Source organism: Felis catus, chromosome C1 (assembly GCF_018350175.1).
Source record: "Felis catus isolate Fca126 chromosome C1, F.catus_Fca126_mat1.0, whole genome shotgun sequence".
Lineage (NCBI taxonomy): Eukaryota > Metazoa > Chordata > Mammalia > Carnivora > Felidae > Felis > Felis catus.
Genome location: NC_058375.1, coordinates 101,827,579 through 101,855,526, shown reverse-complemented (window position 1 = coordinate 101,855,526; position 27,948 = coordinate 101,827,579). Strand labels below are relative to the sequence as shown.

The following is a 27,948-nucleotide window of genomic DNA, read 5'->3' as shown; positions in this document are numbered from 1 at the left end:
GACAAGAACAAAGACTAGAAAGTAATTGACAAAAATAAAAATGATTGCAAAATGAGGGATATTTCAGATTTTTTCAAAATGTTCTCCAGTGTTTTACTGTATTAAACTAGCCAGTCTGTATGCTTTGTTTGCTCATGCTCTGGACAGCTTTGTGAAGTAGACCAGTAAGTAGCCTGTGGACAGTAATTCACAAGGGAAACATAAGATCTCTGCCAGTTTTTTAAGGACCACTGCTTAACCACAGGGATAGGAGATTTTCCTCTCTATAACAAAGTAGAATAGTTTTACTCTTCTGAGGCTGTTTTAAAAAAGTTGTTATTTTCCCACTCAAAATGTACAATTATCGTGTAAATATCCAAATTCACTTTCAGGCAGCTGTTTTCACAGGAAGAACATAAAACTGTTTTGATCAAGAAACAACAGCACTTTATTATCTATATTATCAAACGTAAACTCCCCAGCCAAGCATTAAAGACTTAAAATCTCCTCTGGGGCGCCTCGGTGGCTCAGTCGGTTAAGCGTCCCACTTCGGCTCAGGTCACGATCTTACGGTTCGTGGGGTCGAGCCGCGCGTTGGGCTCTGTGCAGGCAGCTCAGAGCCTGGAGTCAGCTTCGGATTCTGTGTCTCCCTCTCTTTCTGCCCTTCCCCTGCTCAATTCCTGTCTCTCTCTCAAACAAGTAAACATTTAAAAACAGATAAATAAATAAATGAATGAATGAATGAATGAATGAATAAATAAATAAATAAATAAATAAAGACTTAAAATCTCCTGTCTCTTTCCCTAGTAATGCTTCCGGAGAGAGTTTTCCCCACCAAGACTTCTCTGTAATGGCTCATTGTTCCCTTGTTTGACATGCTGCATCATGATCCAGCACTGCAAATTTTATATATGGGATTAAAATAACCATTAGTGAAGCTCCTATATTCTGACATCTTCGTCTCACATCTCTATTTTTTATTTTATTTTATTTATTTATTTATTTTTTAACGTTTATTTATTTTTGGGACAGAGACAGACAGAGCATGAACGGGGGAGGGGCAGAGAGAGAGGGAGACACAGAATCGGAAGCAGGCTCCAGGCTCTGAGCCATCAGCCCAGAGCCTGACGCGGGGCTTGAACTCACAGACTGTGAGATCGTGACCTGAGCCGAAGTCGGATGCTCAACCGACTGAGCCACCCAGGCGCCCCTCTATTTTTTAATAAAATAAAATAAAATAAAATAAAATAAAATAAAATAAAATAAAATAAAATAAAATAAAATAAAATAAAATATTGCGGGATACAATTCAGGTCTCCTTTTTGCTTTTCCCCAGACCCACTGCCCTTCCCTCCTCCTCTGGGGGCAGCTACAGTCATGGCTTTGTGCAGGGGTGGGGGCCGCTTCCGTGTGTCATCCTACTTACATATGCAGCTGTAAACAATAGACAGTACTTTAAGATCTGCACGTCCGTGTACTCTACGTGTCTTCTGCAACTTGGTTTCTTCATTCAACATTGTTTTCAAGATCTGTCTGCATTGTAATGATAGATTTGTTCATTTATTTCAAGTTCCCTGCAGCATATTAATTGTGCTGTGATTGCAATTCACTGAAAAACGAAGGAGCATATTCCAAAAAGATCTTGAGTTACTCCCTGTATGACAGGGAGGAAAAACCCTTGCCGGAAGAGCTTTCTGCCATCTTTGATTTGAAGAGTGGATTGGAGCGGCTTTCAAGTGTGAGCGCAAGCTCTGGAGTAAAAAGCATCTGGCCAGGGCTAGGGTAATATGTGCTGACTGGGCGAGGGAACAGGAGTGGTTTTAAAATACAATTATGCTTAGAGCATATGCTATTTAAGATACCATTCCTCCCTCCCAGCAAGATCCTGTCACACTGGTGTTGATGGCTGTATTCTTCTGCTATGGAAGAAACAGAACTAGAGTTGACAAATGTCTCTTTGGCATTTGTCTGATACGTAGATAAAGACTTGGGCCTCAATATTCCCTCTGTAGTTGGTGAACATTTGTTGAACACCAACAGTGAAATAGGCACAGGAAAGGCAGCTGCTTGCAATATCATCTCAGTATAAGCAGGAGCCTTGCTGAGTGTTTCTGTCTGTCTTTTATTAAAGGTCCACACACGTTCCTGTCGGGGAGGATCAAGTCCAGCACATGGAGCTAGTTCAGGATCTAGCACAAGGGTTTAACAAGAAGTATGGGGAGTTCTTCCCGGTGCCCAAATCTATCCTAAGTAAGTAACACACATATGACTGTTAAATCAGGCCATGTTTCCAAGACAGGACTGGATAATGGACCAAGGCTTGGGATTTCTCCGGGGCTAAACTCGGCTTTCTTGTGGACAGGCTTCAGGATTTGTAACTAGAATCCCCATCTTTCTCTGTACTGTGGTAGACCTTGTTAGATTATTGGATAAAATAACTAAAAAAGTTTGAAAAGTATGGGAAAGGCTAAAAATGAAAAATAATCAAATTCATTAAATTATATAATACGTATATATATATATATTTGGTAAATTATATAATATTTTGAGAGTATGAGAAAGACTTAAAATGGAAAATAATCATTTTTATTAAAAAGGATTATATAATTTACCAATTATATATATTTGGTAAATTATTTTATATGTATATTGAAAACATTAATAAATCAATGTGTTAATATTGTATTATTAACATATCGTATATTAATATTTTATATATTTAATACTTTATAATGAATTACATATACATATGCACACACATACTTCCCTGGTTTATGGATGGGGATACTAATGGTTGGCAAAGCTAATTTTGCATCCAAGTCATATATCAAGTTGGTGGCAAAGCTCTTCTGATTTCTTTTTTTTTTTTAATGTGTATTTATTTTTGAGAGAGAGAGAGACAGAGTGCAAGCGGGGGAGGGGCAGAGAGAGAGGGAGACACAGAATCTGGAGCAGGCCCCAGGTTCTGAAAACTCTTCTGACTTGAAAGCCAGTCGACCTTGCCTTCCCTGCTCACAAGAGAACAGTCAGAAGACTGAGAACTGCTGAGTTATCAGCTAGATAAAACAAGAGGGCACTGATCGTTCTCACAGTCTCCCTTCCTAAATGCACGACATCGACAGAATGTACCGTCCACCCAGTGGATCTGACACGGCACCTGCAGCTTGTGAGGTAGTACTGGAATCTTCTCGAGGAAAGAAGCTGTGAATCTCTATCAATTTCAGTAGCGATGCAGATTTGTGGCAAGGGCAGAGATCACTGAGCCTAATTAAACTGAGCATTTATTAAACTGACTGTATTTACGTGGGCCCAGTATCTGATCAGAAGCAAAAGGCAGGTATAAATTTCTAAGCTATTGCAACGGTTCGCACAAATAAAAACCGGGCCTTCCATGCATTGAAACCTTCTTTTAGCAATAAGTAATATTTTAATGCTTTTGCCTATTATTGTTTTTCCTATTTCAACTTGATATGTTTCTGTAATAGCCATAAAATAGGCAATTATTAAAAACACTGGTTTATAAAGCACAGCTTAACATCTTGATTCTATCAGAGCAGTAAGTGAGTCACTTCTGTGTGTGTGTGTGTGTGTGTGTGCGCGCGCGTGTGCATGCACACGCGTTGGTATATACTTATATAACTGTGGATAAAGAAATGAAAGCATTGCCACAGATTGTTAAAATTTGTTGGGGGCAGGAAGGGCAGTGGTTGTAAAGGGCAGAGAGTGATTAGCTAATAGGGAAAGAGAGAAGGAAAGAAATAGATCAGACTTTTTAAAAAGGTAGGCACATTGGGGCGCCTGGGTGGCGCAGTCAGTTAAGCGTCCGACTTCAGCCAGGTCACGATCTCGCGGTCTGTGAGTTCGAGCCCCGCGTCAGGCTCTGGGCTGATGGCTCGGAGCCTGGAGCCTGTTTCCGATTCTGTGTCTCCCTCTCTCTCTCTGGCCCTCCCCCGTTCATGCTCTGTCTCTCTCTGTCCCAAAAATAAAATAAAAAAAAAGTTGAAAAAAAAAATAAAAAGGCAGGCACAGCTAAGTATGATTGATATATTTTCATTTGTGTACGATTATACATTTTATGAGTATATATGCATTAAGAGACGCATGAAAATATGATCAACAAAATGTTAACAGATTTATTACATATTACAGGTGATCTTTATTTTCATGCTTATATAAATGGCTTGAATTTTTCGCTATGAGTATTTGGTATTTATATAATCAGATAAAAATAACAAAGTCATTTGGCAAGAAATAACAAGTGTTGGCGAGGATGTGGAGAAAAAGGAACCCTCATGCACGATCGGTGGGATGCAAACTGGGGCGGGCACTGTGGAAAACAGTGTGGAGGTTCCTCAAAAAAATTAAAAATAGAACTACCGTATGATCTGATAATTTTACTGTTGGGTATTTACCCAAAGAAAAGGAAAACACTGATTCAAAAAGATATATGCACCCCTGTGTTTATCGCAGCATTATTTTATTTATAGCCAAGATATGGAAGCAACAACCTAAGTGTCTCAACAGGTGATGGAAAAGGGGGATGTGGTATATATGTACACAATGGAGTACTGCTCGACTATGAAGAAGGATGAGATCATGCCATTTGAGACAGGCTGGGTGGACCTAGAGAGTATTATGCTAAGTGAAGTAAGTCAGACTGAGAAAGACAACTACCACATGATTGCACTCATAAGCGGAATCTTAAAAGAGTCAACAAAAAGCAGAATCAGGCCTATGAGTACAGAGAACAAACTGATGATTCCCTGAGGGGAAGGGGGTTTGGGCCAAACGGGTGAAGGGGAGAGGGAGGTACAGGCTTGTAGTTATGGAATGAAGGAGTCGGGGGAACAAAAGGCACAGCGTAAGGAATGGGGTAATAGCATTGGAGGGTTAGATGGGGTAGATGGGGTAATAGCATTGGAGGGGACAGGCGGTAGTTATACTTGCGGTGAACATGGCATAATGTCTGGATTTGTCAAATCACTACGTTGTACGACAGAGTTGGTGTACGACTGTGTGCCAACCATACTCACTAATAATAATAATAATAACAACGTCATTTGGTATTCTCTGCACGTTTTAAGATCTAGACACTGACATTCCTGGTGATGTTTTCTGATTTTGGTGTTGTCTTCTGGTTTTGGTTTCGGTGTGTGTGCGTTGGCGTTTTCCCCCAGCATCGATGAAGAAGGTCAAATCCCTCCGTGATCCTTCGGCCAAAATGTCCAAATCGGACCCTGATAAACTGGCCACCGTCAGAATAACGGACAGCGCGGAGGAGATCGTGCGGAAATTCCGCAAGGCTGTGACGGACTTCACGTCGGAGGTGACCTACGAGCCGGCCCGCCGGCCGGGGGTCTCCAACCTGGTGGCCATCCACGCGGCCGTGACCCGCCTCCCCGTGGAGGAAGCGCTCCGCCGCGGCGCCGGCATGGACACGGCCCGCTACAAGCTGCTGGTGGCCGACGCTGTGATTGAGAAATTTGCGCCAATTAAGAGGGAAATTGAAAAACTGAAGATGGACAGGGGCCACTTAGAGAAGGTTTTACAGGTCGGGTCAGCAAAAGCCAAAGAATTGGCACACCCCGTGTGCCAGGATGTGAAGAAATTGGTAGGGTTTCTGTAGGAAGCTTCAATCCCAGAAAGGCGTTTATGCCTTGTGATCTGTGCACTCCAATAAAGGCAGCTTTCCTCACAAACGAAAAATTGTGGCTTGGGGATGTTTAATTTGGTACCCATGATTATTTGCTTCATTTGATAAATAATGATGCCTTCAAATAGAGCAGTATTCTAAATCATCAGCAAAATGCTGTGGCTAGAGGAAGGAGGGAGTGGGGGAAGAAGGAGGGAAGGAGGAAGGAGGGAGGAAGGGAGAAAGGAGGGAAGAAGGGAGGGAGGAGGGAGGGAAGAAGGGAGGAAGGGAGAGAAGGAAGGAGGAAGGGAGGGAAGGAAGGAGAAAGGGAGGGAAGGAAGTAGGGAGGGAGGAAGGAGAGAGGGAGGGAGGGAGGAAGGAGAGAGGGAGGGAGGGAGGAAGGAAGGCAGGCAGGCATAAGTATCTGAACCCTCAATTATTTGAGGCACACTCCTTACCCTGAATGTAGGTACACAAATGTGATTGAGCTGAGCAGCAATTTGGCAAATGGGGGTATCATTTGTGTGTCCAGAGTATGTATTACTAGGCTTGCTCCACTTTATGTGTCCCAACACTTTGAAATGTTGTTATTGTTGTTGTTGTTGTTGTTGTTATTGTTTAAGTAATCTCTATGCCCAGCGCCCAACATGGGGCTCAAACTCATCACCTGAAGATCAAGAGTCACACACTCCCCAAACTAAGCCAGCCAGGTGTCTCTCTGTCCCAAACCTTTTAAAAAGTAGTATATAGAGTCTAGAATCCTTAGGATCCCATTTGGGCCAATTTGTATTGAGATCTTATAAAAACTCAGTTGATATATATTATGATTCATTTGTCACTAAGATAGTGCCTGCCTAAATGTATTTAAGCTGCTTAAATTGCTCCCTATGAGACCGCGTTGACTGTCCTAACAAGTTGTTTTGTTTTGTTTTGTTTTGTTTTGTTTTGTTTTGTTTTGTTTTGTTTTAATTCAGAAACGCATGATACAAGCTTCTGAGAAGGTTGCATTTCAACTTGATTTATTTCTAGTGCAAGAACGCAAGTTCCTGGATTCTGTTTGTACTACGTGCTTCCTTGCCTTCACCTCTAGTTCAGTATCACCACCCCTCTGGGAAGTATATGAGGGGGAGTGCCATTTTACACCCAAGGACGGTGAGGGTTAGCTTGTGCAAGATCACTCAGTAAGAAGCAAGTGCAAGATAAAAGCCTTCACTCCTTAAAGAGTAGTACTTTTCTCATCAGCACAGAACCAAGAGAGGCCACGCGTATGAGACTCCAAACATTCTTATTTTGAAGGTGATTACTCGAAATGTTAAGACCTGAGCTATGGAGGCTGTTTATATCGGTAACCCAACCAATGGCCGCCTGCTTTAAATTTGCTCAAAATCCCCAAGGCAAGTCCTGAGCCCTGTCTCCTATGTTTTATGCAGAGACACCTCAAAGTATATTTTGCCAGACTACAAGAATAGTGAGGCCTGCCAGATCAGATTTTCCCAGTTACCAGAAGCTTCTCACCTCACCTCTACTTCAGCCTCTCTGAGTCATAACCAGTCACCCTAAAACCTAGCTTCTCTGCACTTTCTGAATATGGAAATGACAATCCTGACTTACAACACCAGGACCTGTTAAAAAGATTGATTTTGTAAGAAAAATTGCATGTAAGTTTTTTGCCAGTGGGTACCATGGTCACTTTTATACATGAGACTAGTATGTTAGGCAAAGAATTTGTACTCATATTTTTTTTAAGTTTTATTTATTTATTTTCAGAGAGAGACAGAGTGAGGGGAGGGGCAAAGAGAGAGGGAGAGAGAGGATCCCAAGCAGGCTTCACATTGTCAGCCTGGAGCCTGATGCAGGGCTCGAACTCATGAACCGTGAGATCGTGACCTGAGCCGAAATCAAGAGTCAGACGCTTAATTGACTGAGCCACCCAGGCACCCACCTTACTCATGTTTCTTAAGAGAAAAAAGTAGAGTGGTCCTTTTAGAAGAACAGATATAAAAACACAAGATACTGCATCCTGGAATCCACCCCAAGTCCAAATCCTTTTTGGGATCTTTTCTTGGAAGGGGTATCTATAGTCCTAGAACTTCTTTGGGCATATTTCCTCCAAAGCTCTTTTTTTTTTTTTTTTTCCTTTCAAAGGAACCGTAGTATGAATACTGGAAAATGAGAAAATTAAAGATGGATCTACCAAACCAATTGTGTGTGTGTGTGTGTGTGTGTGTGTGTGTGTGTAACCCACTTACAACCTTTCATCCACAGAACTAAAGGCACCGTGGAAAGAACCTCTGAGGAGAAAAACTAGGGGACTTGTGATAACTTCCAAAGAACAAAGCCCTCACAGGCGAGGGTGAGGGTGAGTGTTCTGCTCTTATTGTCTTTGAAAGTGACCTGAGGGCTCATCACGTCCAAAATCCACGCGCATAGTGATTGAGAGATGTGCCCAGTGATCTCAGGAAGTAGAAAAATGAGCCAAGACAAGAACCTAGATCTCTTCTCACATCCTTTCCACCTACCATTTGCAGGCCTCAGCACAGTCTTTTCACAGAGATGAAGAATCGGAAGTCTAACTGGTGGCTCACCTCAGGAGGTGATTTTGATTGTCATTTTCCATCTGTTTTGTGGAGAATTAAAATGATGAAAGGTATTTCAGACGGCAATAATCATGGCCACGTAACTTGGTGTTCTGGAGCTCTGGCAACTGACAAACCCCTTTTCAAACCCACTTTGACAGACTGTCGCTTGGAATACATTGGGGGTATCTTGTCCTTTGTAGGTGCCTCACAAACATTTATGAAAATAATGTCAGAAAATGAGTTAGAGAGATCTACTGAGGTGTGGGTTGTTTGTGTTTGAGAAACCTTGATGCTGATCCTAAAACACTAAATAACACTCCCGAGTTCTCACATGTATCAGGCACCGTGCCAAGTGTCTTACCACAGTGCTTTCCCAGGTGTGGTTCCCTGACCCGCAGCCTGGGCACCACCTGGGAACTTGTCAAGAATGCAGATTCTCTGGGGGCGCCTGGGTGGCTCAGTTGGTTTGGCGTCTGACTTCAGCTCAGGTCATGATCTCACAGTTCGTGGGTTCGAGCCCTGCGTCGGGCTCTGTGCTGACAGCTCAGAGCCTGGAGCCTGCTTCGGATTCTGTGTCTCCCTCTCCCTCTGCCCCTCCCCCACTCAGGCTACGTGTCTCTTCCTCTCAAAAATGAATAAATATTAGAAATTAAAATTTAAAAAAAGAATACAGATTCTCTAGCTCTACCCAGACCTACTGAGTCAGAAATGTGGGGAATGAACCTAGCAATCTGTGTTTTAACAACCTTCCAGGTGATCCTGATGAACAATAAACTTGGAGAACCACTGCTTGATATGTATTCTCTCATTTAATTCTCTATCCCAATACAGTGATACTATTGTCAATTTCATATTACCAAGGATGAAACTGAGGCATGAGAGTGCTCTATAGGTGCTCACCAGCCTCAGTGGCTATCGGCTAGTGGACTGGACAGTGCAGATAGAGAATATTCCATCATCACCAGAATGTCTACTGGACAAGGCTGTGTGAAGCATTCAGCTTACTGAATTTGCCTGTAGCAGGTCAAACACATATAGGTCAGGACTCTCCCCGGAGAGTTCTTCAACTAGAGAATTCATGAAGATGTTAAAAGGATGAGTTAAGAATGACAGACCATTGAGTTTCCCAAACAATACTTCAGTAATAAGAGCTAACATGTATTACAGGCACTTGCTCTATGCTGGGCACTTTGTGTGTTTAGATGCAATATCTCATTTAATATTTCTATCAGGCTATATGATAGGAATTATTAGTGCTGCTTTTTCAAGTAAGTAAACAAAGAGTCAGCAACTTGCATAAAGTCCCACACGTATTAGTCTCTAGTATCTCCTAGTTAGGAGCTCGCTGATACCCCTTAACTAGTATGCCCAAGGGAGGGGTCCGCCCCTCCCTGACTAGTCTAGAGTCTTCTCTCAAGCACTTGTGATCCTCTCCTGTGTGTCCCTTGACCTTAGCCCTCACTTCTCCCTCCTTGCCTCCTTCCTTCCTATGCTTCTTGCTTCAGTGCTCCTACAAATTCTTCCCCAAAAGTTCTTCGTGTGTGCACCCAGCAGGGTCTAGTTTGCTTTTTCCTGCAGCCTTTATTTTCCCCCAGTTCTCACCGTCGCGTGCTGTGTGCCCGTGTTCCTAGCTTAACGGCGGTGACTGTGCCACGTGGCGGCTCTTGGTCTCTTTCACGTGACAACTCTGTTCTCATTGCCTCTGTGTTCTCCCTGTGTGATCAACATGCTCTTTTCACTCTGTCAACCAGAGGGGTCTTTTGGAATGTCTTCGGCCGGCAAGAGTCCATTCTTCCCGGAAGCTGAGCTGAAAACAGATTGCCTATCACTACCATGTCACTTTTCCAAGTACCCCCATAGGCAGAACAACCTGGAGGCTCTACTGTTAATCATTTAAAGTTCTCATCTGTTAACCTCCAATAATTCTGCTCTACTGGCGAGGCAGGGGCTGCCTTCTTTGTCCAGGAAGGAAACTGGTTTAGAGCTTCGGTGACTTATCCTCAGATACGTAATTCAGCATTGTGACAAACGTTTACGTAGGGCCTCCTTTGTGAAAGGCACAGGGGAAATACAATATGCCAGTAGGTTAGAGGAGGACCCACAGAGATACTAGCTGGAAAATAGCATAGGAATGAAGGATTGACCAAGATGTTTGGGGAAGGAATAAAATAGAGAGATGATAGGAGAAAGGGCTTTCCACGCAGAAACTAGGACACGGAAACACGAAAGCATTTAGGGAAAAGCAAATCCATACAGTAAGTGGGAAAATGAGAATGGAAATACGAGGTTAAACTATACAAAATTGTCAACATTGGATTGTTATTTTTTACCAAAACACCAGTAGTTCAGTGTGGACCAACCTCATCTGTCCAGTGAACAAGCATTTTGTCAACCACCTGTTTTACAGGTACCATCAAAGCACCAAGAATTAGAAATGAGACACAGTCTCAAGAGATGTCTCTCAGAGATGAACATGGAAAGCCAGTGAGAGGTAGAGCCAAAGGCTTCTGGGTCTTGTACCTCTCCTGGACACACGCCCTTAACTATGGCATTTAATTATTTGAAAAATGGCTCACTCGGTGGCTCTGAAATAAATAGAATATTTAGTATTTGATATAACCATGTCGGCTCTGTAGGATGCAGACTCTTTTTTTTTAATACCCTCCCCCCCAGCCCATCCTTACCCACATACACACATGGTAAACCAGGCTGACGGTCATCATTTTCTGAAAGTGTTTCCGAAAAGCCCATGGTGTGGCTTTAAATGACTCTATTTAGAATAACTTGATCTGGGGCGCCTGGGTGGCTTGGTCGGTTAAGCGTCCAACTTCGGCTCAGGTCATGATCTCACGATCCGTGAGTTCGAGCCCCGCGTCGGGCTCTGTGCTGACAGCTCAGAGCCTGGAGCCTGTTTCAGATTCTGTGTCTCCCTCTCTCTCTGCCCCTCCTCTGTTCATGCTCTGTCTCTCTCTGTCTCAAAAATAAATAAAAACGTTAAAAAAAATAAAAATAAAAAAAATTTAGAATAACTTGATCTGATTTTACATAGTCACTGTCTTATCATATCCACCTTAACCCCGTTTTCAAATAAAATTTTTAGACACGGGCTTCCTGGGAAGACAGCTGTGGCTCTTCTTTTATCTGTGAATTCAGGGTGAAGAAATATGTGTGCCTGGCATTTACCACCAGATCGCCCCCCACTAGCCTGTCCACAGAGAAGCCTATCGAGAGCAACTGTCAGTTCAAATAGATTATCTAGAGAGTTCCCTTAGCTTGCAGCAGCCTCCCCACCACCACCAAAAAAAAAAAAAAAAAAAAAAAAGAGGAAATCCTATAATAATTAAAACACACACACACACGCAAGTATTATGCGGGTAGTCCAGACATGACCACGGGACCAGACCTGGGGAGAGGTGTTCCCACTAAGAACCAGACAGCCAGTGAGCAAGATGGGTGCTATTCTTCAGCCGTATTCTAGAAGAAAGTTCTTATACTAAAAGGAGAGGTGAGTCCTTGTGGGAATGCAAAGCCACAAAGTTGGGTTTTATGATGGATTCCTCTCCTGGGAATTAACAAATTGCGGTATTTCTGAAGTTGCTGATTCCTGCATTGTCCTCCCTGGATCAGCCACTATTATGACTTAAGCCATCCTCACACCTTCTACAGCTTTGTATTCTTCTTTTGAGGAAAGCACATCCTGATGCCCCTTTGACGTACTGGCATTTTACTATGTCAAGGTAGACAGAAGAGTTTTTGCCTTTTGATCCATCTAAGTTCCAAAGTAACAACCTCTCTATTCAGCTTATGCTTCCCCACCCCCAGAAAACAATAGGTCCAGATACACAAAGAGTACTCATGGTACTTATGGTTCAGATTTTCATCATTTTACGTGTGGATTTGCCATAAAATTGTTGTGTGGCAGCTCCTCACTATGCCCGCGTATCTAGTCTCTCCTTCCTTTTTAGTAATGGAATCCTCTCCCTTAGTTTTAGGAGAGAACATACTGCCAAGTAGGAACTACATTTCCCAGCCTTCCCTTCAGCGAGGTATGGACCTGTGCGTTTGTCCTAGCCAATGGGATACGAGCAAAAGTGATATGTGCAATTTCTAAGACACAGCTTTTTTAAAGGAAGTTGCTTCCCCTTACCACCACCCCCCACTTCTGGAAGAGCCCGTTGGACCAATGGCTGGAAGACACAAGAGAAAGATAGGGGGAATCAACCCCTGAGCCTGGGTCCCTGGACTCAATAAGCAGTGCTGCCTCTCTGCCCTGGATTGCACCACCTATCGCTGGACTGTTATGTGAGAAATAAACATTCATCATATTTAAGCCACTTTATCTTGAGATCTCTTTGTACCTTAGCTATTATCCCAACTAATACACTCATCTTACTAGACTCTTTGTCTAATGTCTGCCTTCCAGTTGGGTTACTTCAATTCAACCAACATTTTGTGGGAGCCTTACCATGTGGTGAGACAGTGTTTTTCAAAGTAGGGTTCCCAGACCAGCGGCATCATCCTCACCTGGGAATTGTTAGATATGCTAATCCACAAACCTCTACCCCAGCCTTCCTGAGTGAGAAGCTCTGGGGGTGGAGCTCAGCGTGGGTTTTTTTTTTTTTTTTAAGTTTATTTTGAGAGAGAGAGAGAGCACATGCTCAAGTGGGAGAGGGACAGAGAAAGAGGGAGACAGAATCCCAAGCATGTGGGCCTCGAACTCAGGAAGAGTGAGATCATGACCTGAGCTGAGATCAAGAGTCGGAGGTTTAACCAAATGAGCCACCCAGGCGCCCCTCAGCAATCAGTTTTAACAAGCCCTTCAGGTGCTCTGGATACATGCTCATGTTTAAGAGCCACTGTGCTGGGGGATAAAAAAAGGGATAAAAACCGGCCTCTGTCAAGGAATTTACATTAGAGAGTAGAAGGTGCAAATGGATAATCAGTCAGAAAAACATAATTATCGCCTTGACTGTTGGCTTATTTTCCTGTCTCCTCCTCCTTTTCATCAGATGAACTCAAAATATTTAGCTTAGGTTGTTTTTGTTTACATACGCAACTGTTTATAAACAGCCTAAAAATTTAGGTCATATGAGTGTATGCAAATCCTAAAGGGGGAGATAACTGCAGTTACATTTGTCATAGGGTAAACAGAGATTTGATCATCAATATTAGAATTGATGAGGCTCTCCTGAAGCCAAGACAGACAGGAGGAGGGAGTTCTTTTACACTGTGGGTAGTGAAATTACAGTACTTAGTTCCCTATGAAGGATTATATGGCCTAGAAATAAAAACAGGCAAGCATGGGTTAAATTCATGGGTGAGAAAGTCCGAAAATGGCATTGAGCACAAGTTAGGAAGGTTCAAATCATTCTCAAAGTCTCTGACGTCGGTATCCTAAAAGGAAAGTACTATCTTTACTTCTCATCATAATCTTCAGTGTTCAGAATTCTAGGCTAGACCGGACTAGGCCAAGGTGGTATCAGTGATGGGCTCTAAAGGAGAATACCCAGGAATAAAGACTCCTGTGTTTAGTGTGTTTTGTGTAAAACCTGTACACACTTCAGATTTAACGGGTGATAAAGGTAGAGGAAATAAAGGAGACAATGGATGCAATTCATAAAAGAATTTGTTATCGTTCCAGAGTAAGGTCAGTTTGCCATGACTCTCATTAACAAGAGAAGAGACAATCCAGATCATCGAAACCTGTAGATAATCCAAAAACGACATGAAATATTATTATTACTAAACACAGCAAACTGATCTTATGTCTTTGGCATAGGAGCTACACACTTTAGATAGTGCTAACATGTAAAATAAGTGTTGTATGTCCCCAAACTGCCAAACTTAGCCATGCTAGACTCTTTGAGATAAGGAAGAGGCAGCAGTTAGCATTGCCGAAAGCTCTGTGAGTCTTTAGAAGAAAGGGTTTGATTTCCCCACCAACTGTTAGGAACAAACAGAAGTTATTGTAGCCCTGGCTTACACATTTTCAAAATCTTGCAGTGTCTTTAAACTACCATCCAGTTTGGTAAGAGACAACCACTCTACTTCCTTCTTTCCCTCCTTTTCCCCTTAAGAATATTTCGTCTTCTTCCCCCAAAATACTGTCAGTCAGGAGTTCTGTTCCAAAAAAACATGGAGGCAAAAGCATTCAACAGTCTGTAGGTGAGCGAGCTCTTAATTGCATTTTTATTGAGAGCAAATTGAACTGTGTGGGCAGACCAGAAAGGGACCCCTCTGTGAGGCTCCAGCAGCCCTACCATTGCACCCTCGTGAGGATTCACGTTACAAGAATTACATCGTTGTGATCTGCTTCTGTTGGCTGACCAGGCCAAACAGATTCCTGGGTGTTGCAGGCAGGTTCACTCCTGTCAATCCTCAGGAACCTTCCAGAAGAGAGCTTATGTGGCCTCCAGAAGTCACTGTCTTTCTTCTTGTAGCTTTCGAATCTTTTACTAATTTAACGTGTGGAGATATATTTGGCAAACTATAACAATATTTCATCTTCATAAGCTTGTATAAAGCATAAGAAATCTTATCCCCATTGTACAGTGAAGTTTTCCCTGTGTACTTCGGCACTGACTAAACTACTTATCACACTGGACATTTGCACCATAAATTTTATTCATTCATCGTATGTGTCCTTGTTTGTAAGTGCCTCTGAGGGCACTGCAAAGTCATATGGCTTCACAAGACAGAGAACTATGTAAATTCATTAAATAACTTAACAAATGTTTATTCAGTGCTTATTATGTGCCAGGCGCTGCTCTAGGCACCAGGGATACAGTGGTGAACAAATAGACAGAAATCAAGGTCTTCGAATTGACGTTGTCGTGGGGAGAGACAGACAACAAACCAACAAGGAAAGCGAATTAAGTCATAAGGTGATGAATGATGTGGAAATATACAGAAAATGGGGGTGGAGTGTGTTATGGACTGAAATGTGGCTCCCCCTGCCACTCCCTAAAATTCCTATGTTGAAGCCCTAACCTCCAGCACCTGGTGGTTATGTGACTTACTGGGAGATAGGGCCTTTAAAAGGGTAATTAAGCTTAAAATGAGGCTGCTAGAGTACAATCTGGCTGGCGTCTTTATAAGAAGAGATTAGGACACCCAGAAGGACATCAGAGGTGCTCTTGCACAGAGAAAGGACCGTGTGAGGACACAGAGGGAAGGTGGCCACTTGCAGGCCAAGGAGAGAGGCCTCAGAAGAAACCAAACAGGCTGACACCTCGATCTAGAACTTGCAGCCTTCGCACATTTTCTGCTGTTCAACAGTTGGTGTTATCTTGTTATGGCAGCCCTACTAAACTCATACAGTGTGCTTGTTTTATTTTATTTTTTTTATGGGAGCGAGAGACACCGAGCATGAGCGGGGAAGGGGCAGAGAGAGGGACACACAGAATCCAAAGCAGGCTCCAGGCTCTTAGCTGTCAGCACAGAGCCCGACGTGGGACTCGAACTCATGGACCGCAAGATCATGACCTGAGCTGAAGTCGGACACTTAACCGACTGAGCCACCCAGGCGTCCCCAGTGTACTTGTTTTAAATAGGGTTATCAAGGATGGTTTCACTGAGGTTAATTTTTAAGCAGAAAACTGACTGAGAGGAGGAAGGCAGTGATGTCACCTCTGGGGTAAGACCCATCAGGACAGAGAATGTCAAACACAAAAGCAGGAGCGTGCTTGACTTGTTTAGAGTAGCAAGAACATTGCGGGTAGAGTCGGGTGAATGAGAAGGACAGCGGTAGATGAGGACGGAACTGGAGTTCAGCCAGGGCCTTACGGGCCATTGTAAGATTTGGGCTTTTCCTTTAGGGCACTGGAATTGGAAAGCCATTGTAGGCTTAAGTTATAAAAGTTTCACGCTGGCTATTATGTTGGGAAATAGACTACAGGACTCAGAGACGGACAAGGATGAGACGGATGAGTTAGGGGGGCATTGTAATCATCCATATCAGAGGGGAGACTTGGAATAGGAGAATAGTGATGGAGGTGGTAGGACTCCATCCAATTTGGGATACATGTGTGAAAGCAGGGCTAACGGGTTTGCCGACAGATTGGTTGTGATATTTGAGAAGAAAAGGGAAGTCAAGGATGCCTTCATGCTTTTGACCTGAGAAGTTAGCAGCATGGCGTAGCTGTTTACTGAAAGGGGAAAGGCTGCAGGAAAAGCAAATTTGGAAAGATCAGGAGTTTGGTTTTGACACGTGGACATATTTAGCAGGCAGTTGGATATTTAAAATTAGAGGTCAGGCAGAGGGCCGGGCTAGAGATGTTAATTTGGGAGTCATCAAGATGGGGACAGCATTTCAAGCCAGGAGTCTTTTTTTTTTTTTTTAATTTTTTTTTCAACGTTTATTTATTTTTTGGGACAGAGAGAGACAGAGCACGAACGGGGGAGGGGCAGAGAGAGAGGGAGACACAGAATCAGAAACAGGCTCCAGGCTCTGAGCCATCATCAGCCCAGAGCCCGACGCGGGGCTCGAACTCCCGGACAGCGAGATCGTGACCTGGCTGAAGTCGGACGCTCAACCGACTGCGCCACCCAGGCGCCCCTCAAGCCAGGAGTCTTGAAGGAATTTCTGCACGTGTGAGTGGGGACAGAGAAAAGAGGAGGTCCAAGGACAGATCCTGTTTCGGTGTGGAGGGAAATGAGAAAATACGCACCAAGGAGACTGAGAAAGAAAAGCCCACGTGACAGAAGAAAAACCAGACGAGAGTGTTGCCATGAGAGTGGAAGACCAGCAAAAAGGCTGTTCTCCAGAAACGGACTGATCTGCGTCGAGTCAAATGAGGGCTGGAAAGGACCCCTGGATTTGGCATTGGGGTGGGGGGGGGGCTGGTGACCTTGATCAGACCAGTGTGGGTGGAGGGAGGGGTCAAAAGTTGAATATTTTCAGGGGAAATGGGAAGAGGGAGATGGGAGGGAGTGACCTGGACAGCACTCGCCGAAGTAATGCTGTCAAGGGAAGCGGAGAAATGGAACAGGAGGAGGGCGATATGGAATCAGGGGAGGAAAAACAATTGCATGTTTGTACGCTGATGAGAACGATCCAGCGGAGAATGGAAATTCGGTGACGCAGGACTCAGAGGACAATTGCTGAAGGAACGTCCTTGAGGGAGCGAGTGAGAAGGGATGGGATCCAGAGCACATGTGCACGGGCTGGAGCTACATGGTGGGGGGGAGGGGGGGCACGGAAGAGGAGGAAGAATAGATGGAAACGGGTACAGATGGATTTTCGCAAGTGCTAGTAAAGCAAGTAGTAGAAAGTCTCTTTGTTGCCTCAGTTTTCTTAGTGAGATAGGGATCAAGGTCCACAGCAGAGAATTAGGACACGGAAGGCCACGTTGGAGGTTTGAGGAGTAGGGGCAGTCATAGGGAAAAGGAAAGAGAATGTGCCAGGCAGGTGTAATGGAACTGGCAGGCAGCATTTATGGGCTCACTTGAGGCTCGTGAATTTATGAGAGCAGTCAATGCGGTTGATTATTTTGCTCCAGCCGTATTGCACTGTGTGGGGGTAGGCAGAGTGTAGGGAAAGGTGCATTTCACCTTGAGCTGGGCTTTGCTCAGCAAGGTAACTGCAACAAAGGTCGAAGTGGCGAAGGATCTAAGTGTGTAGAACAATGGCCATAGCATCCAAACCGGGCAAGGGGGAAAGTGAGGATGTGAGGGGCGTGGAAACAGTGAAAAGATAGCAAGAGCAGTTGATGAAAGGTCCCAGTGGTGTCCCAAGAATGGAAGGAGTGAGCTGAAAAGACAGGAGGTGATGGTCTAAGCTTGATTTCAAGCTTTTGGGCATGCAATTCTTGGTATTGGTAAAACGTGAGGGATGGCCTAAGGAATGGTTGTATATATGGGGTGGAAAAGATGACCTCTGGAGAAGAGAAAGTCAAAGAAGCTAGGGTATTATAAAGATTATTTACTTCAATGTGCAACCACTGAGACTGTGCCCAGAGAGGTACTGGAGAGGGGGCCAGGAATGAACTCTCCAAGAAATGGAAGGGAGTGGCCTTGGGAGTCTGTAGCCTGGTGGCCCCAGTTCCCAGCGAGGGGTTTTAGGGAGGAATGAGGGATAATGATCTAGAAGTGGCAATGAGGAACAAAAGGGACACTTCCTCCACCTGTAGCTGCCAGTATTGCATCTCAGCTGGAGCATGAGACCCCTCCCTCCCCCACATTTCCAGCACCTTCTGGCAGCAGGCCTGGGCTGGGTAGAGACCACGGGTAGTGAGCAAGGTAGTTTTTCCTTGGTCTGCACTCCGGAAGATGACAAGGTCGGGAGGGCATTGAGAGACAGGTGGTTGGCCATTGGGTTGTTATTTCTTAACCTATAGATGATCCATCATCGTTTGAGCCCTCACCAGACTTGTAATTTCGGTGTGGCCCTGCTGGCCTGATTCTTAATCTAAAGCGTTTGGTTTTTGTTGTTGTTGTTTTGTCTTGTTTATTTTGTTTAGAGGGGTTGGGAAAGTGAGGGGCCTGACAGCTAAATTAAGTCTGAGTCCTCTGAGACCATTTCAGAATATCTCAGACACTTCCGAATAGGGAGGCTTCCTTGGAACAAATTCTCTCTCAAATAAAGGGACCCAGAATATCTGGGATTCTCCAGGCAGGCACCCTTTCTAGGAATCTGCTCTGATTTCCCGGGGCTGCCTCGTTCTGGAGCCCTGAAGCCCCTGGATGGGGGTGGGACTGATGACGGATGCTGCAGGCCTCTGCTTGCTGTGTGTTCCATCCCAGGGACACCCTTAAAGTGACATCTTTTCTCTAGGCAAAGATGTTGCTTTGCACCTGACAGTCCTAATTTTTAGAATTGGTTCCTTAGTTTGGGCAGCTTTGATTTCCAGAAGGGTACCCATATTAGCCAGCTAAGAGGAAAAGAATACTGGAATACGTGGTGACGCGGTCTTTTATTGGCTCATAAGCTATTCCTAAAGACATTTCCAAAAAAGACATTCCAAAAATGTTTTGAGCAATCATTTGTATAAGAGAGAATCCCAGAATTTCTTCTCTGAAGGACAATCTAATTTGAATAAATTCTGGTATTTAAATATATATATCCGCCCCATTGCTCTCCAGTCAGCTTTCTACCCTTTAATCCTTTAAAGAAAATTTAACTGATCAAAGGGAAGTCCTGCCTTAGTGACAGTTGCCATTCACCATTGTAACAGGCAGGATGTGTGGCTGAGGTAGAAAATACTTCTGATTTGGTGGAGTTGGGACCAAACTCCACACTGTTCACTTTTTTTTTAAGTTTATTTATTTATTTTGAGAGAGAGAGCATAAGCAGGGGAAGGGCAGAAAGAGAGGGAGACAGAGAATCCCTCTGTGTGTTCCCTCCCAGGGACACCATTAAAGTGACATATTTTCTCTAGGCAAAAATGTTGCTTTGCACCTGACAGTCCTAATCCACACTCAGCGCAGAACCTGATGTGGGGCTCGATCCCCCAAACCGTGAGATCACGACCTGAGCCGAAATCAAGAGTGGAACGCTCAACTGACTGAGCCGCCCAGGCGCCCCCAACACTGTTGCTCGCTTTCTAATTTAGCCAACATCCAATTCAAATACTTGAGACTTCTGAACACGTTAATGGAGAAACACAGTGAGGAATCAAAGGAGGAGGTACTCATTATTGAGAAGGCCAGCATTTTAAATGTCTGTGTATTGTGCTTTACATCTAGGTACAGGGCGTTAATGAGAGGGCTCCTTAAGAAAGCAGAAAGTCTTTCTATTTGGAAAGTCACAAGGAATGACAAACAACTTGACCTTGAGTGCCTATGTTTGCCATGGGGAAATTTTAAACGACAAAATACAAAAAGGGGTGGAAAACAGAAAGCTCCTTGAAAGTGAGTTTTATGTCTCTTTTCATTACATAGTCTGACACAGGCACAGAAGCCTATGTGATACTTTGACTTCCTTGGGAAAATCCAATTGATTGGCACAGCTCTTCCAAAAATATAGCTTCCCTTGAGGACATATTAAGGGTGGCTCTTTCCCAGTTCTCTTCTGCCAAACAGCACACATTTATAGTAGAGGCTATCAAGGATGTACTTGGAATAAGGCCAAATCAACTAACGCCCAAGTGGATGGAACTTTTGGGATGATCTCATTAGGACCCACACAACCTCACTGAATTAACCCGTCTTCACAGTTTACAATGACACAGCTAAGGAAAGCTGTAGGTGGGGGGAGTGGGGGAGCTCATATGGAAGAGTCATCTTCAGCTTAACTCATCCCCTTCTCTGTGTTTCATAGCCTCCTGGGGGAAGATAAGGGGGGAGAGGATGTTGGTTTTGGACAGAATCTGGGCGGGAGGAGATCTGACCCAATTGAAGGAGAAATCTGAACAGAAACTTCCCTACCCCTGGACGACTATATATGGTCCCTCAGGATACCTGGCACTGCCCAAAGGAATGTCTAAATGTTAAGTTTCTCTTAACATTTCCTAACTTAAATTCAGTCTTCTCCTTCCCCTTACTCTAAGATAATAAATCAATATACCCAGCAGGATGTACTGAAAGTGTGTGTGTGTGTGTGTGTGTGTGTATGTGTGTGTGTATATGTATGTACATAAAGAAAGTATTAACTTTGAGCCTCATCTCAGTATGCTACCATCTGTCAGGAACCCCCTCCCCAAAAAGTAAACCCATTAACCAAGGTCAGTCCCTCACAATCCAGCAAAACTTGTTTTGCTTTGTATCACACACTCAGTCAAGAAATGTATCTTGGAGGAGTGTTCAACTGAATGGAGTTAAATATCGGATCCCCTTTGTGCAGCTTTGTTTTATACTTTTCAATTTGTCCATTCACGCAACAAATATTTCTTGACTGTTCTGAGCAAGGCACTATGCTGGGCACAGAGAAAGCCATGGAAAACATGGTAACGTATCAAAGATATTAATACTGATCAATAAAGCCCCCTAAAAATGATTCCTTGTGAAGCATTCCAAACAAATGGTTTTTAAACTTTGGTTATTATCTTCCCTTTCCCCTCCCGATATGCCTTTTTAATCCTACTATGAAAGTACTGAAAGTATTTTGGTGGAGTGAAATATGAAAAAAAAAAAAAAAAACAAGTTTGCGGTGTAAAAGGATAAATGAAATTGGCACTCTCTTCTCCTCTTAGAAACATGAGGACTCTGCCTGCTCTGGGGGTTCCTGTTCTTTTGGGAGCCCTCAGCTGGTCTTTAGCGGCAATGATGACATAAAGGAAAATTACATTCTGATGCAGAATTCAGCCCCTTCATCTTTCTCCTTTCTCTACAGCATGAAGCTAGGGGCCCATAGAGGATCTAATATCAAAAGGAAGAGGGTAATACCACTACATGGAGAAAAAAAAATAATTACCAAATTTCCTGAATAGTAAACAGCTTTAAAAAAAAGAAGAAGTTGAACCCTTTGATAGCTTGGCCCTTGGTCGGCCTGTGAATGCCTTAAGGATTATATCATCAGACTGACTCCAGCAGCCCGTGCTATTGTTTCAGAAGGAGGAAACAACGAAGAAGGGGAGGGAGAAAAGGGGATGGGTGGGAGCAGGTCCGTCCTTAGGGAGGGGAGAGTTTGATTTTGAAGGTTATCAATGTTAGTGGTTGTGAGGCCAGAAAGACAAATTGAACAATTTCTCAGCGTCTGTGGAAAGGAAGTTTCTCAGGGCCCTTTCTCCTTTTCTTGGGGGATTAACGTAAACGTTTGGATTCAATAACTTTTCTACCGCAGATGACATTAGCTCAAAAGAGAGATAAAGCGACCTCAAGTTGCCCAAGAAAAAAAAAAAAAAAAAAAAAGTCATTGCTGTAAACTATCACCTGGGGGCAGTCTTGTGACTGTTAAATTTCCTTGGCCCCATTCTAGTAGGGATTTCACTTTTTTCCTCCAAGTGCTCAGTTTCTTTATCTGAGATTGAAGAGTGAGAAAAAAGGGCAAAGGGGAAGGAGGCTCGGGAACTAAGCCTCACACCCTCCCGAGTCAGGCGGGAGGCGACACCCCGAGAACGTGCAGGAGGTTGAGAACAGTCACAAAGATCTTCCTTTGGGTCTTTGAAATGGAAAGCCTCAGAAGCCGAGGAGGCGGCGGGGTGGGGGCCGCAGACGGCGGGTCCTGGGATACTAACGACCCTCGCGCGGACCGCAAGGGCGAGTGGCCTGGGATTCCCGAGATTCCGGGAATTTACGGAGGCTCCCCCCAACCCCGACCCCTGCACACACGCGTCCCCGCCTCCCTGCCCCACCGCGCCAGGCCTTCCCCGCGGGGGCCGAGACGCCCTGGCTCCGGCCCACGACCGCACGGGGACTACTTAGCCCAGGGGTGGGGGGCGTGGACCGTGCGGGGCGCTCACTGACCAACGTGGTCACTCCAGCTGCTGCAGCCAGGCCTGCCCCTCTCTGGCTGCGGCCACGGCGTACAGGCCCTAGCTTACCAGCCAGCGCGCTCCTTGGCCCGCGCCGGGGGAGCCTCCCGGCCCGAACCTGGGCATCCACAGCCGACCCCCAGGGGGCAGAGCTGGCCCAAGGCCGCCCGCCTCCGCCCACCGCCGGCCGGGGACGCGCGTCGCAGCGAGGCGGGCCCCGGGCTCACAGGCCGCGCCCTTGACAGTCAGGACGCGAGGCTGTCTGAACCCCGCGTGCCGTTTCCGACGGGCTTCGTGTCGTAGCATTAAGAGCACCGAAGACCTGGGCTAGGGGTTCCAGTCGGTGTAAGGGAAGCCAAGCGCAGCCTCCCCCCGGGCCGCGGGCCCCAGCGCGGAGCCTAGGGGGTTCTGTCCCCTCCGCGTGCGTGTGCTGGGGCGGCCCGGGAAGCGGCTGAGCGCCAGGGGAGGCGGGCGTGCGAGCCGTGAGAGTGTAAAGCAAAACCTGAGAGCCCCGAGCCCGAAACAAAGCCAGATCCTCGCTCCACAAACCAGCGGCGGGGAGCCCGGGTTTACGAGGGAGGACTTCCTCAAGACTTTACCTCCCCCCACAGGCCCACCGTGCACGCAGAACAAGGGGGCACCCGCAAAAGTCGGGAAGAGGGGAAGCCTGCTGGAGGACTTGGCCTCGGCTGCACCGGGAGCCTGCTCCGGAGGCCTCCTCGGGCCCAGGACCACACGCCGTTCGGCGCGGCGCGAGGTGGGCGATCCGAGCGCCGGGGCAGCGCCCGCAGGCTCCACGGAACTTGCGGCGCGGACCCATTTCTCCGGAGTTGTGCCCCGAGGGACAGGCCCTTAGTGGAAAGGAGGGAGAGCCCGTCGCTTTTCAAAATCTTTAAAAAAAAAAAACAAAAACAAAAACAAAAACAAAAACACAGTTAAAACTCAAGACGTCTTCCCTCCCTCCCCCTGCTCCCGAAGACAGACAAGAGGAGTATCTGGGTTAGGGTGGACGAGGGGCCTCAGTCCTGCGTCTCGAGCCCCACAGATAAGGCGAGGGCGCCTTTTTGCCCCCTCGCGGGCTGCCGTAGCCGCCCTCGCGGCCCGCCCACGTGGGGAATCGGCGCGGCGCGTGGCGCCGGGACGAGCCCCCGAGCTGAAACTTCTCGAGGGGGGCACGGGGCGCCGGAGGGCTCCTGCCGAAGCCTCCTCGGGGTCCCGGAGAGCGTGCAATCCGCGGAAGCCTCAGTCCGAGAGGCGCGCTGCGACGCGGGGCTGGCTTCCTAGAGGGCCCCGGCCGGGGGCTCGGCCCTGCCGCTCCCCGCCCCACCAACCTTTCCCTTCTTCCCCTCTTGCGGCCCCACCCGAGTTCCGCGCGGCCCTTCCCGCCTGGGACAAAGGCAGGCGTAGCAGCCTGGGCTCCCGTCGGAACACCACGGACGTGTCCGAATCGCACAAGGAGCTCCTGCGCTTCGCTGGGTGGGGACCGAGCCTCACCTAGAAGCCTCTACTCTCCTCCGCGACGAGTGGCAAGCGAGGGGCTGCGAAGGGTGCGTTGGGCACCGCCCGCTTCCTGCGCTAGAGCGGCGGCCGGCCGGACTCCCTTTGCCCGCCTAACTGCAGCGCTGGCGGGCGGCCGGGGTAGTCAGGCAGCCTCGCTGCCTCTCCCACCGGCCCGCACCACTTCGGGCCCTGCTGCTGAACCCGGGCCGGGAGGGAAGCTCGCGGCCACGCCGGCTGGTAGCCGCCTGGCTTTGCAATTTAGCGATCCAGCCCGGAAGGGGTGTGAGCGTGTCTCACCTGTACAGGTGCAGTGAAAATCATTGCGCGCGTTTAAGTCCGAGGCTACATTTCCAAAAACTAGTGACCGAAACAAGAGCGATGTTCAGGAAAGGAAAAGCCGTTTGCTTCATTTGTTTAAGGTGAAAGTGAAAATGTTTGCAGCTTGACAGAGCTGGAGGATTTTCTCTGCCGTGTGGTTCACTAGATAGAGCTAAGGCGGATGGGCAGTTAGGAAGGTCGCGTGCAGTTTACCCTTCCTCGGAATCCGTACGAGGTAGGGCTCTCCTTCGCAGTGCCCTCTCATCACTGCCTTCGCGTTGAAAGAATTGTACCCGCCTCGGCCGTTGGAGTCGGGTGTGCTGGAGCGCAGCCACATCTGGACGAGTTTGGGTGACGTTCAACCCCCACCCCTGCCTTTGCCCCCAATCCCTCCAGCGGCATTATTATCTGTGGCATCTAGTGGCCGGCTTTTCTGTCTTTTGGGGCATTTTACCTTCCTCCCTACTCCTTTGTCACACTCGACCCTAGTTGACCAAACACAAAGGAGGGGTCGCTTCCAGACGGAATCCCCATATTAGTACCTCTTTGCTTGGCTTAGATGGTAGGATTCGAAGTCACTACCCAGGAATATGCTTGTACGTGGGAATGCCTACGCCAAGCCTGCTAAGCCTTGTTCCCGCATGCCTCAGAGAGTCGGAGCATTCAATACCGGGTAGTATAGACCGGATTTTAACCGAATATGCCATGAAACCACAGGCCACTGGCTCACTTGCTGCTTCCCGTCCAGGATAGGTCACACACTGATAAAGCAGATAAGTTAGCAAGGACACATGAAAATGACTGCTAAAAAAACTAAGTGATATTTTGAGCCTACTTGCAGAATTTCTGAATTTGGGAAGTAGGGAAAACTAAATACACTCTCCTCCCATTCTGCTTTTGTTGTAGGTGTGATTGCACTATGTGCAAATGACTTGGTATAGTAATGTAATAATGTGTGTTTTTGTGTGTACATATGTCTGTGTGTGTGAGGGTGATATTGAAGTGTGTACCTATGGAGATTGCCCTAAATCAGTCTCTCCTCTCTGGCGTATGAACTGAAAAGAAATTCTTTGGTTGCAGGGTTTATGATTCACAGCCTCCTTAGACTGCTCCTGGAAGGGGAATAGGCTTTAGGAATGGCAAGCGTTATTTAAAAGGGATTTAGCACATTCTGCTTCTCAGCATTTCCCCCAAAGGTAGTAGGACTGGAAGTTGGAGCTCAAGGCTGCCCCTCCCCCACTTCCACGAGGGCACAGGAGGAAAAGTGTGAACTCCTAGGGCGCCAGCAGACTCGTTACCACCTCTGGCAATGACCCAAAGTGTGTGTGTATCTTGAAGTCTGAGCCCCCATCACTCTGATTGTTCAGAGCTGAAAGTTCACAAACCTGCCATGAAGCCAAATCACAGTTTGCTGGATGAATTTGTACACACACACACACACACACACACACACATTTTTACCAAGGAGAACTTAGTAAAATGTCCTGCACATGGTAGACATGCAGTGATTATTTGTTGAGTGAATGAAGGAACTCATTTGTATATTTATTGTTTCCAAGGCAATTTTTAACTAAATAGGCTTGTATATGCATACGTAATATATATGTAACAAAGAATCGTGTGCCCCGAATATAGGGGGATTTTTGTATCTGTCCCTTCTTGCTTTCCAGATTTCGCAAGCAAACCCCTCCCCCAAGTCCCTGCCTGAGGCACAGGTCTCTGCAACTAGTTGGTAAACTTATCCGTCTCCCACCAAAGCCTGTCAGTCAGCCAGTAAAAGCAAATGCGTCGCTTTGGTCACGTCCTTACTTCCCTCACAGATCACACTCATGTTTCTATAAAGGTTTTTCGGCTGATTTCATGCTGCACACCCCCACATTCCTTTATACTCTCTATAGGTGGTATAGTGCTTGGGTTTCACGGGCCTGCAAACAGGCAGGTCGCCTCTGTTAACAGACCCAGCCTCAGTCAGCATTTTCAGAGAGTGGCCCAAGTTCCCAGGAAGGCTTGGATCTTAATATGGGAAAGGATTGCCAGTTCCCCCGGAAGGAGAGAAGCCACTGTTCCCCGTCTGGCTGAGACTCGCCTCACGCTCTAGGTTTGTACTACAAAAACATGTATTTAATCGCAATTCTGTGTGACTTCAGCAATTACAAGCCTGGTGCCTCAGAGAAAAAAGTCCAGTGCCAGGACCTTTTGAGCCCAGTGGGTCTCACTCTCGCTCTCCAGTGGACCCCAATTCATCATCCCTCCGAGGGAGCTGGAGGACCCTTTTCTGTGCCCCGGCCAGCCTGCTGCCACCTGGAGGATGAGGGCACCCTCTTCCTCCTGTTTCCCCCACACCCTTTTTGAGAGGGAGCAAGCTGGAAGAAGTAGGACACGGACCCAGCTAATTTCTGCCCTGACTCTGAACAGACTCTGCCTGAGCCTAAAAGACCCACGACAACAAGGACAAAGACTCTCTCCTTTCCCCTCTGCTCTCCCCTTCCTCATCCCTTACCCCTTCCCTCACTGTCCCTCCTTCCTCCAGCCTGTGGAAGTCCTGGAGGTCCTGGAGGGGAGCTGTCTCTAAAGGCTTTGCCTCCAGGGCTGCTGCCTGCTTCATCAGGAAGGAGAGTGGGGTCGGGGACAAGAAAGGAGTATTTTTTAAAAAAATTGTTAACATTTATTTATTTTTGAGAGACAGAAAGAGACAGAGCATGAGCAGGGGAGGGAGAAGGGAGAGGGGGAATACAGAACCGGAAGCAGGCTCCAGGCTCTGAGCTGTTTGCTAGCACAGAGCCCAATGTGGGCCTCGAACTCACGAACTGTGAGACAATGACCAGAGCTGAAGTTGGACGCTCAACCAACTGAGCCACCCAGACGCCCCCAAGAAGGAGTATTTTTTTTTTTTTTTGAGAGAGAGAGAGAGAGAGAGAGAGAGAGAGATTGGAATGGGCAGAGAGAGAAGGAGAGACAGAACCCCAAGTAGGTTCTGCACTGATAGTGCAGGGCTCAAACCCACAAACTAGGAGATCAGGACTTAAGCTGAACTCAGGGGTCAGAAGCTTAACCGACAGCCACCCAGGACCCCAAGAAAGGAGTATTTAAAACTCCACTAAAGCCAAACTGAAATGGCAGCTCATTGGGGACAACCTGGAATGTTTCAGCCCCCACCTCTGCCCCACAGGAAGGATAATACCTCCTCTTTTAATGAGATGAACAGTGATCAGGACTCAGTGGGGTCGGGAGAAAGGGACCTGCAAACTCATGGTGGAGGGGAGTCTAACTTGTTTCTCGCCTGCACTGCTAGAAAAATGTCTAACTGTGCTTGCCTCTGGAGTTGCTCCATGGTGAGCAGTCTCCAGGAACAGGCCTGACCCAGAGCATGGCTCTCCCAAGTGAGGCCTTGAATTTGGGTCAGGACACTTGTGATCCTCCGTTTCCTCACCTGTCTGCCCCACCCACATCAGAGGCTAAGGCCCAGAGGGGCCTTGCGATCTGCTAGTGCTTTACGGTTTGTAAAGAATGAAAGTGGTGACAACCCAAAGGCCAGTCTAGCTCAGGGATCTGGGCAGCCTGCCGCCTGCTGCCTTCTTGAAGTTCTCCC

At 46.4% G+C, this 27,948-nt stretch overlaps 1 protein-coding gene and 1 long non-coding RNA gene across 5 annotated transcripts in view; both read left to right on the top strand.

Moving 5' to 3' along the window:
* The window catches only part of WARS2 (tryptophanyl tRNA synthetase 2, mitochondrial), a 98,095-nt gene extending 92,410 nt beyond the window's left edge, over window positions 1–5,685 (top strand). For all 4 annotated transcript variants that reach the window (XM_003990515.5, XM_045033361.1, XM_045033359.1 and 1 more), the window contains 2 exons: window positions 2,111–2,229; window positions 5,157–5,685. In XM_003990515.5, coding sequence (XP_003990564.3) covers window positions 2,111–2,229; window positions 5,157–5,605 — 568 coding nt within the window. In that variant the 3' untranslated portion in view covers window positions 5,606–5,685. The remainder of the gene's footprint in view (window positions 1–2,110; window positions 2,230–5,156) is intronic.
* A 325-nt stretch (window positions 5,686–6,010) lies between these two features.
* On the top strand, window positions 6,011–8,728 carry LOC123379032. Its single transcript, XR_006582958.1, has 3 exons — window positions 6,011–7,269; window positions 7,877–7,970; window positions 8,140–8,728. It is a non-coding gene; the product is annotated as an uncharacterized LOC123379032 (long non-coding RNA).
* Window positions 8,729–27,948: the final 19,220 nt, after the last annotated feature.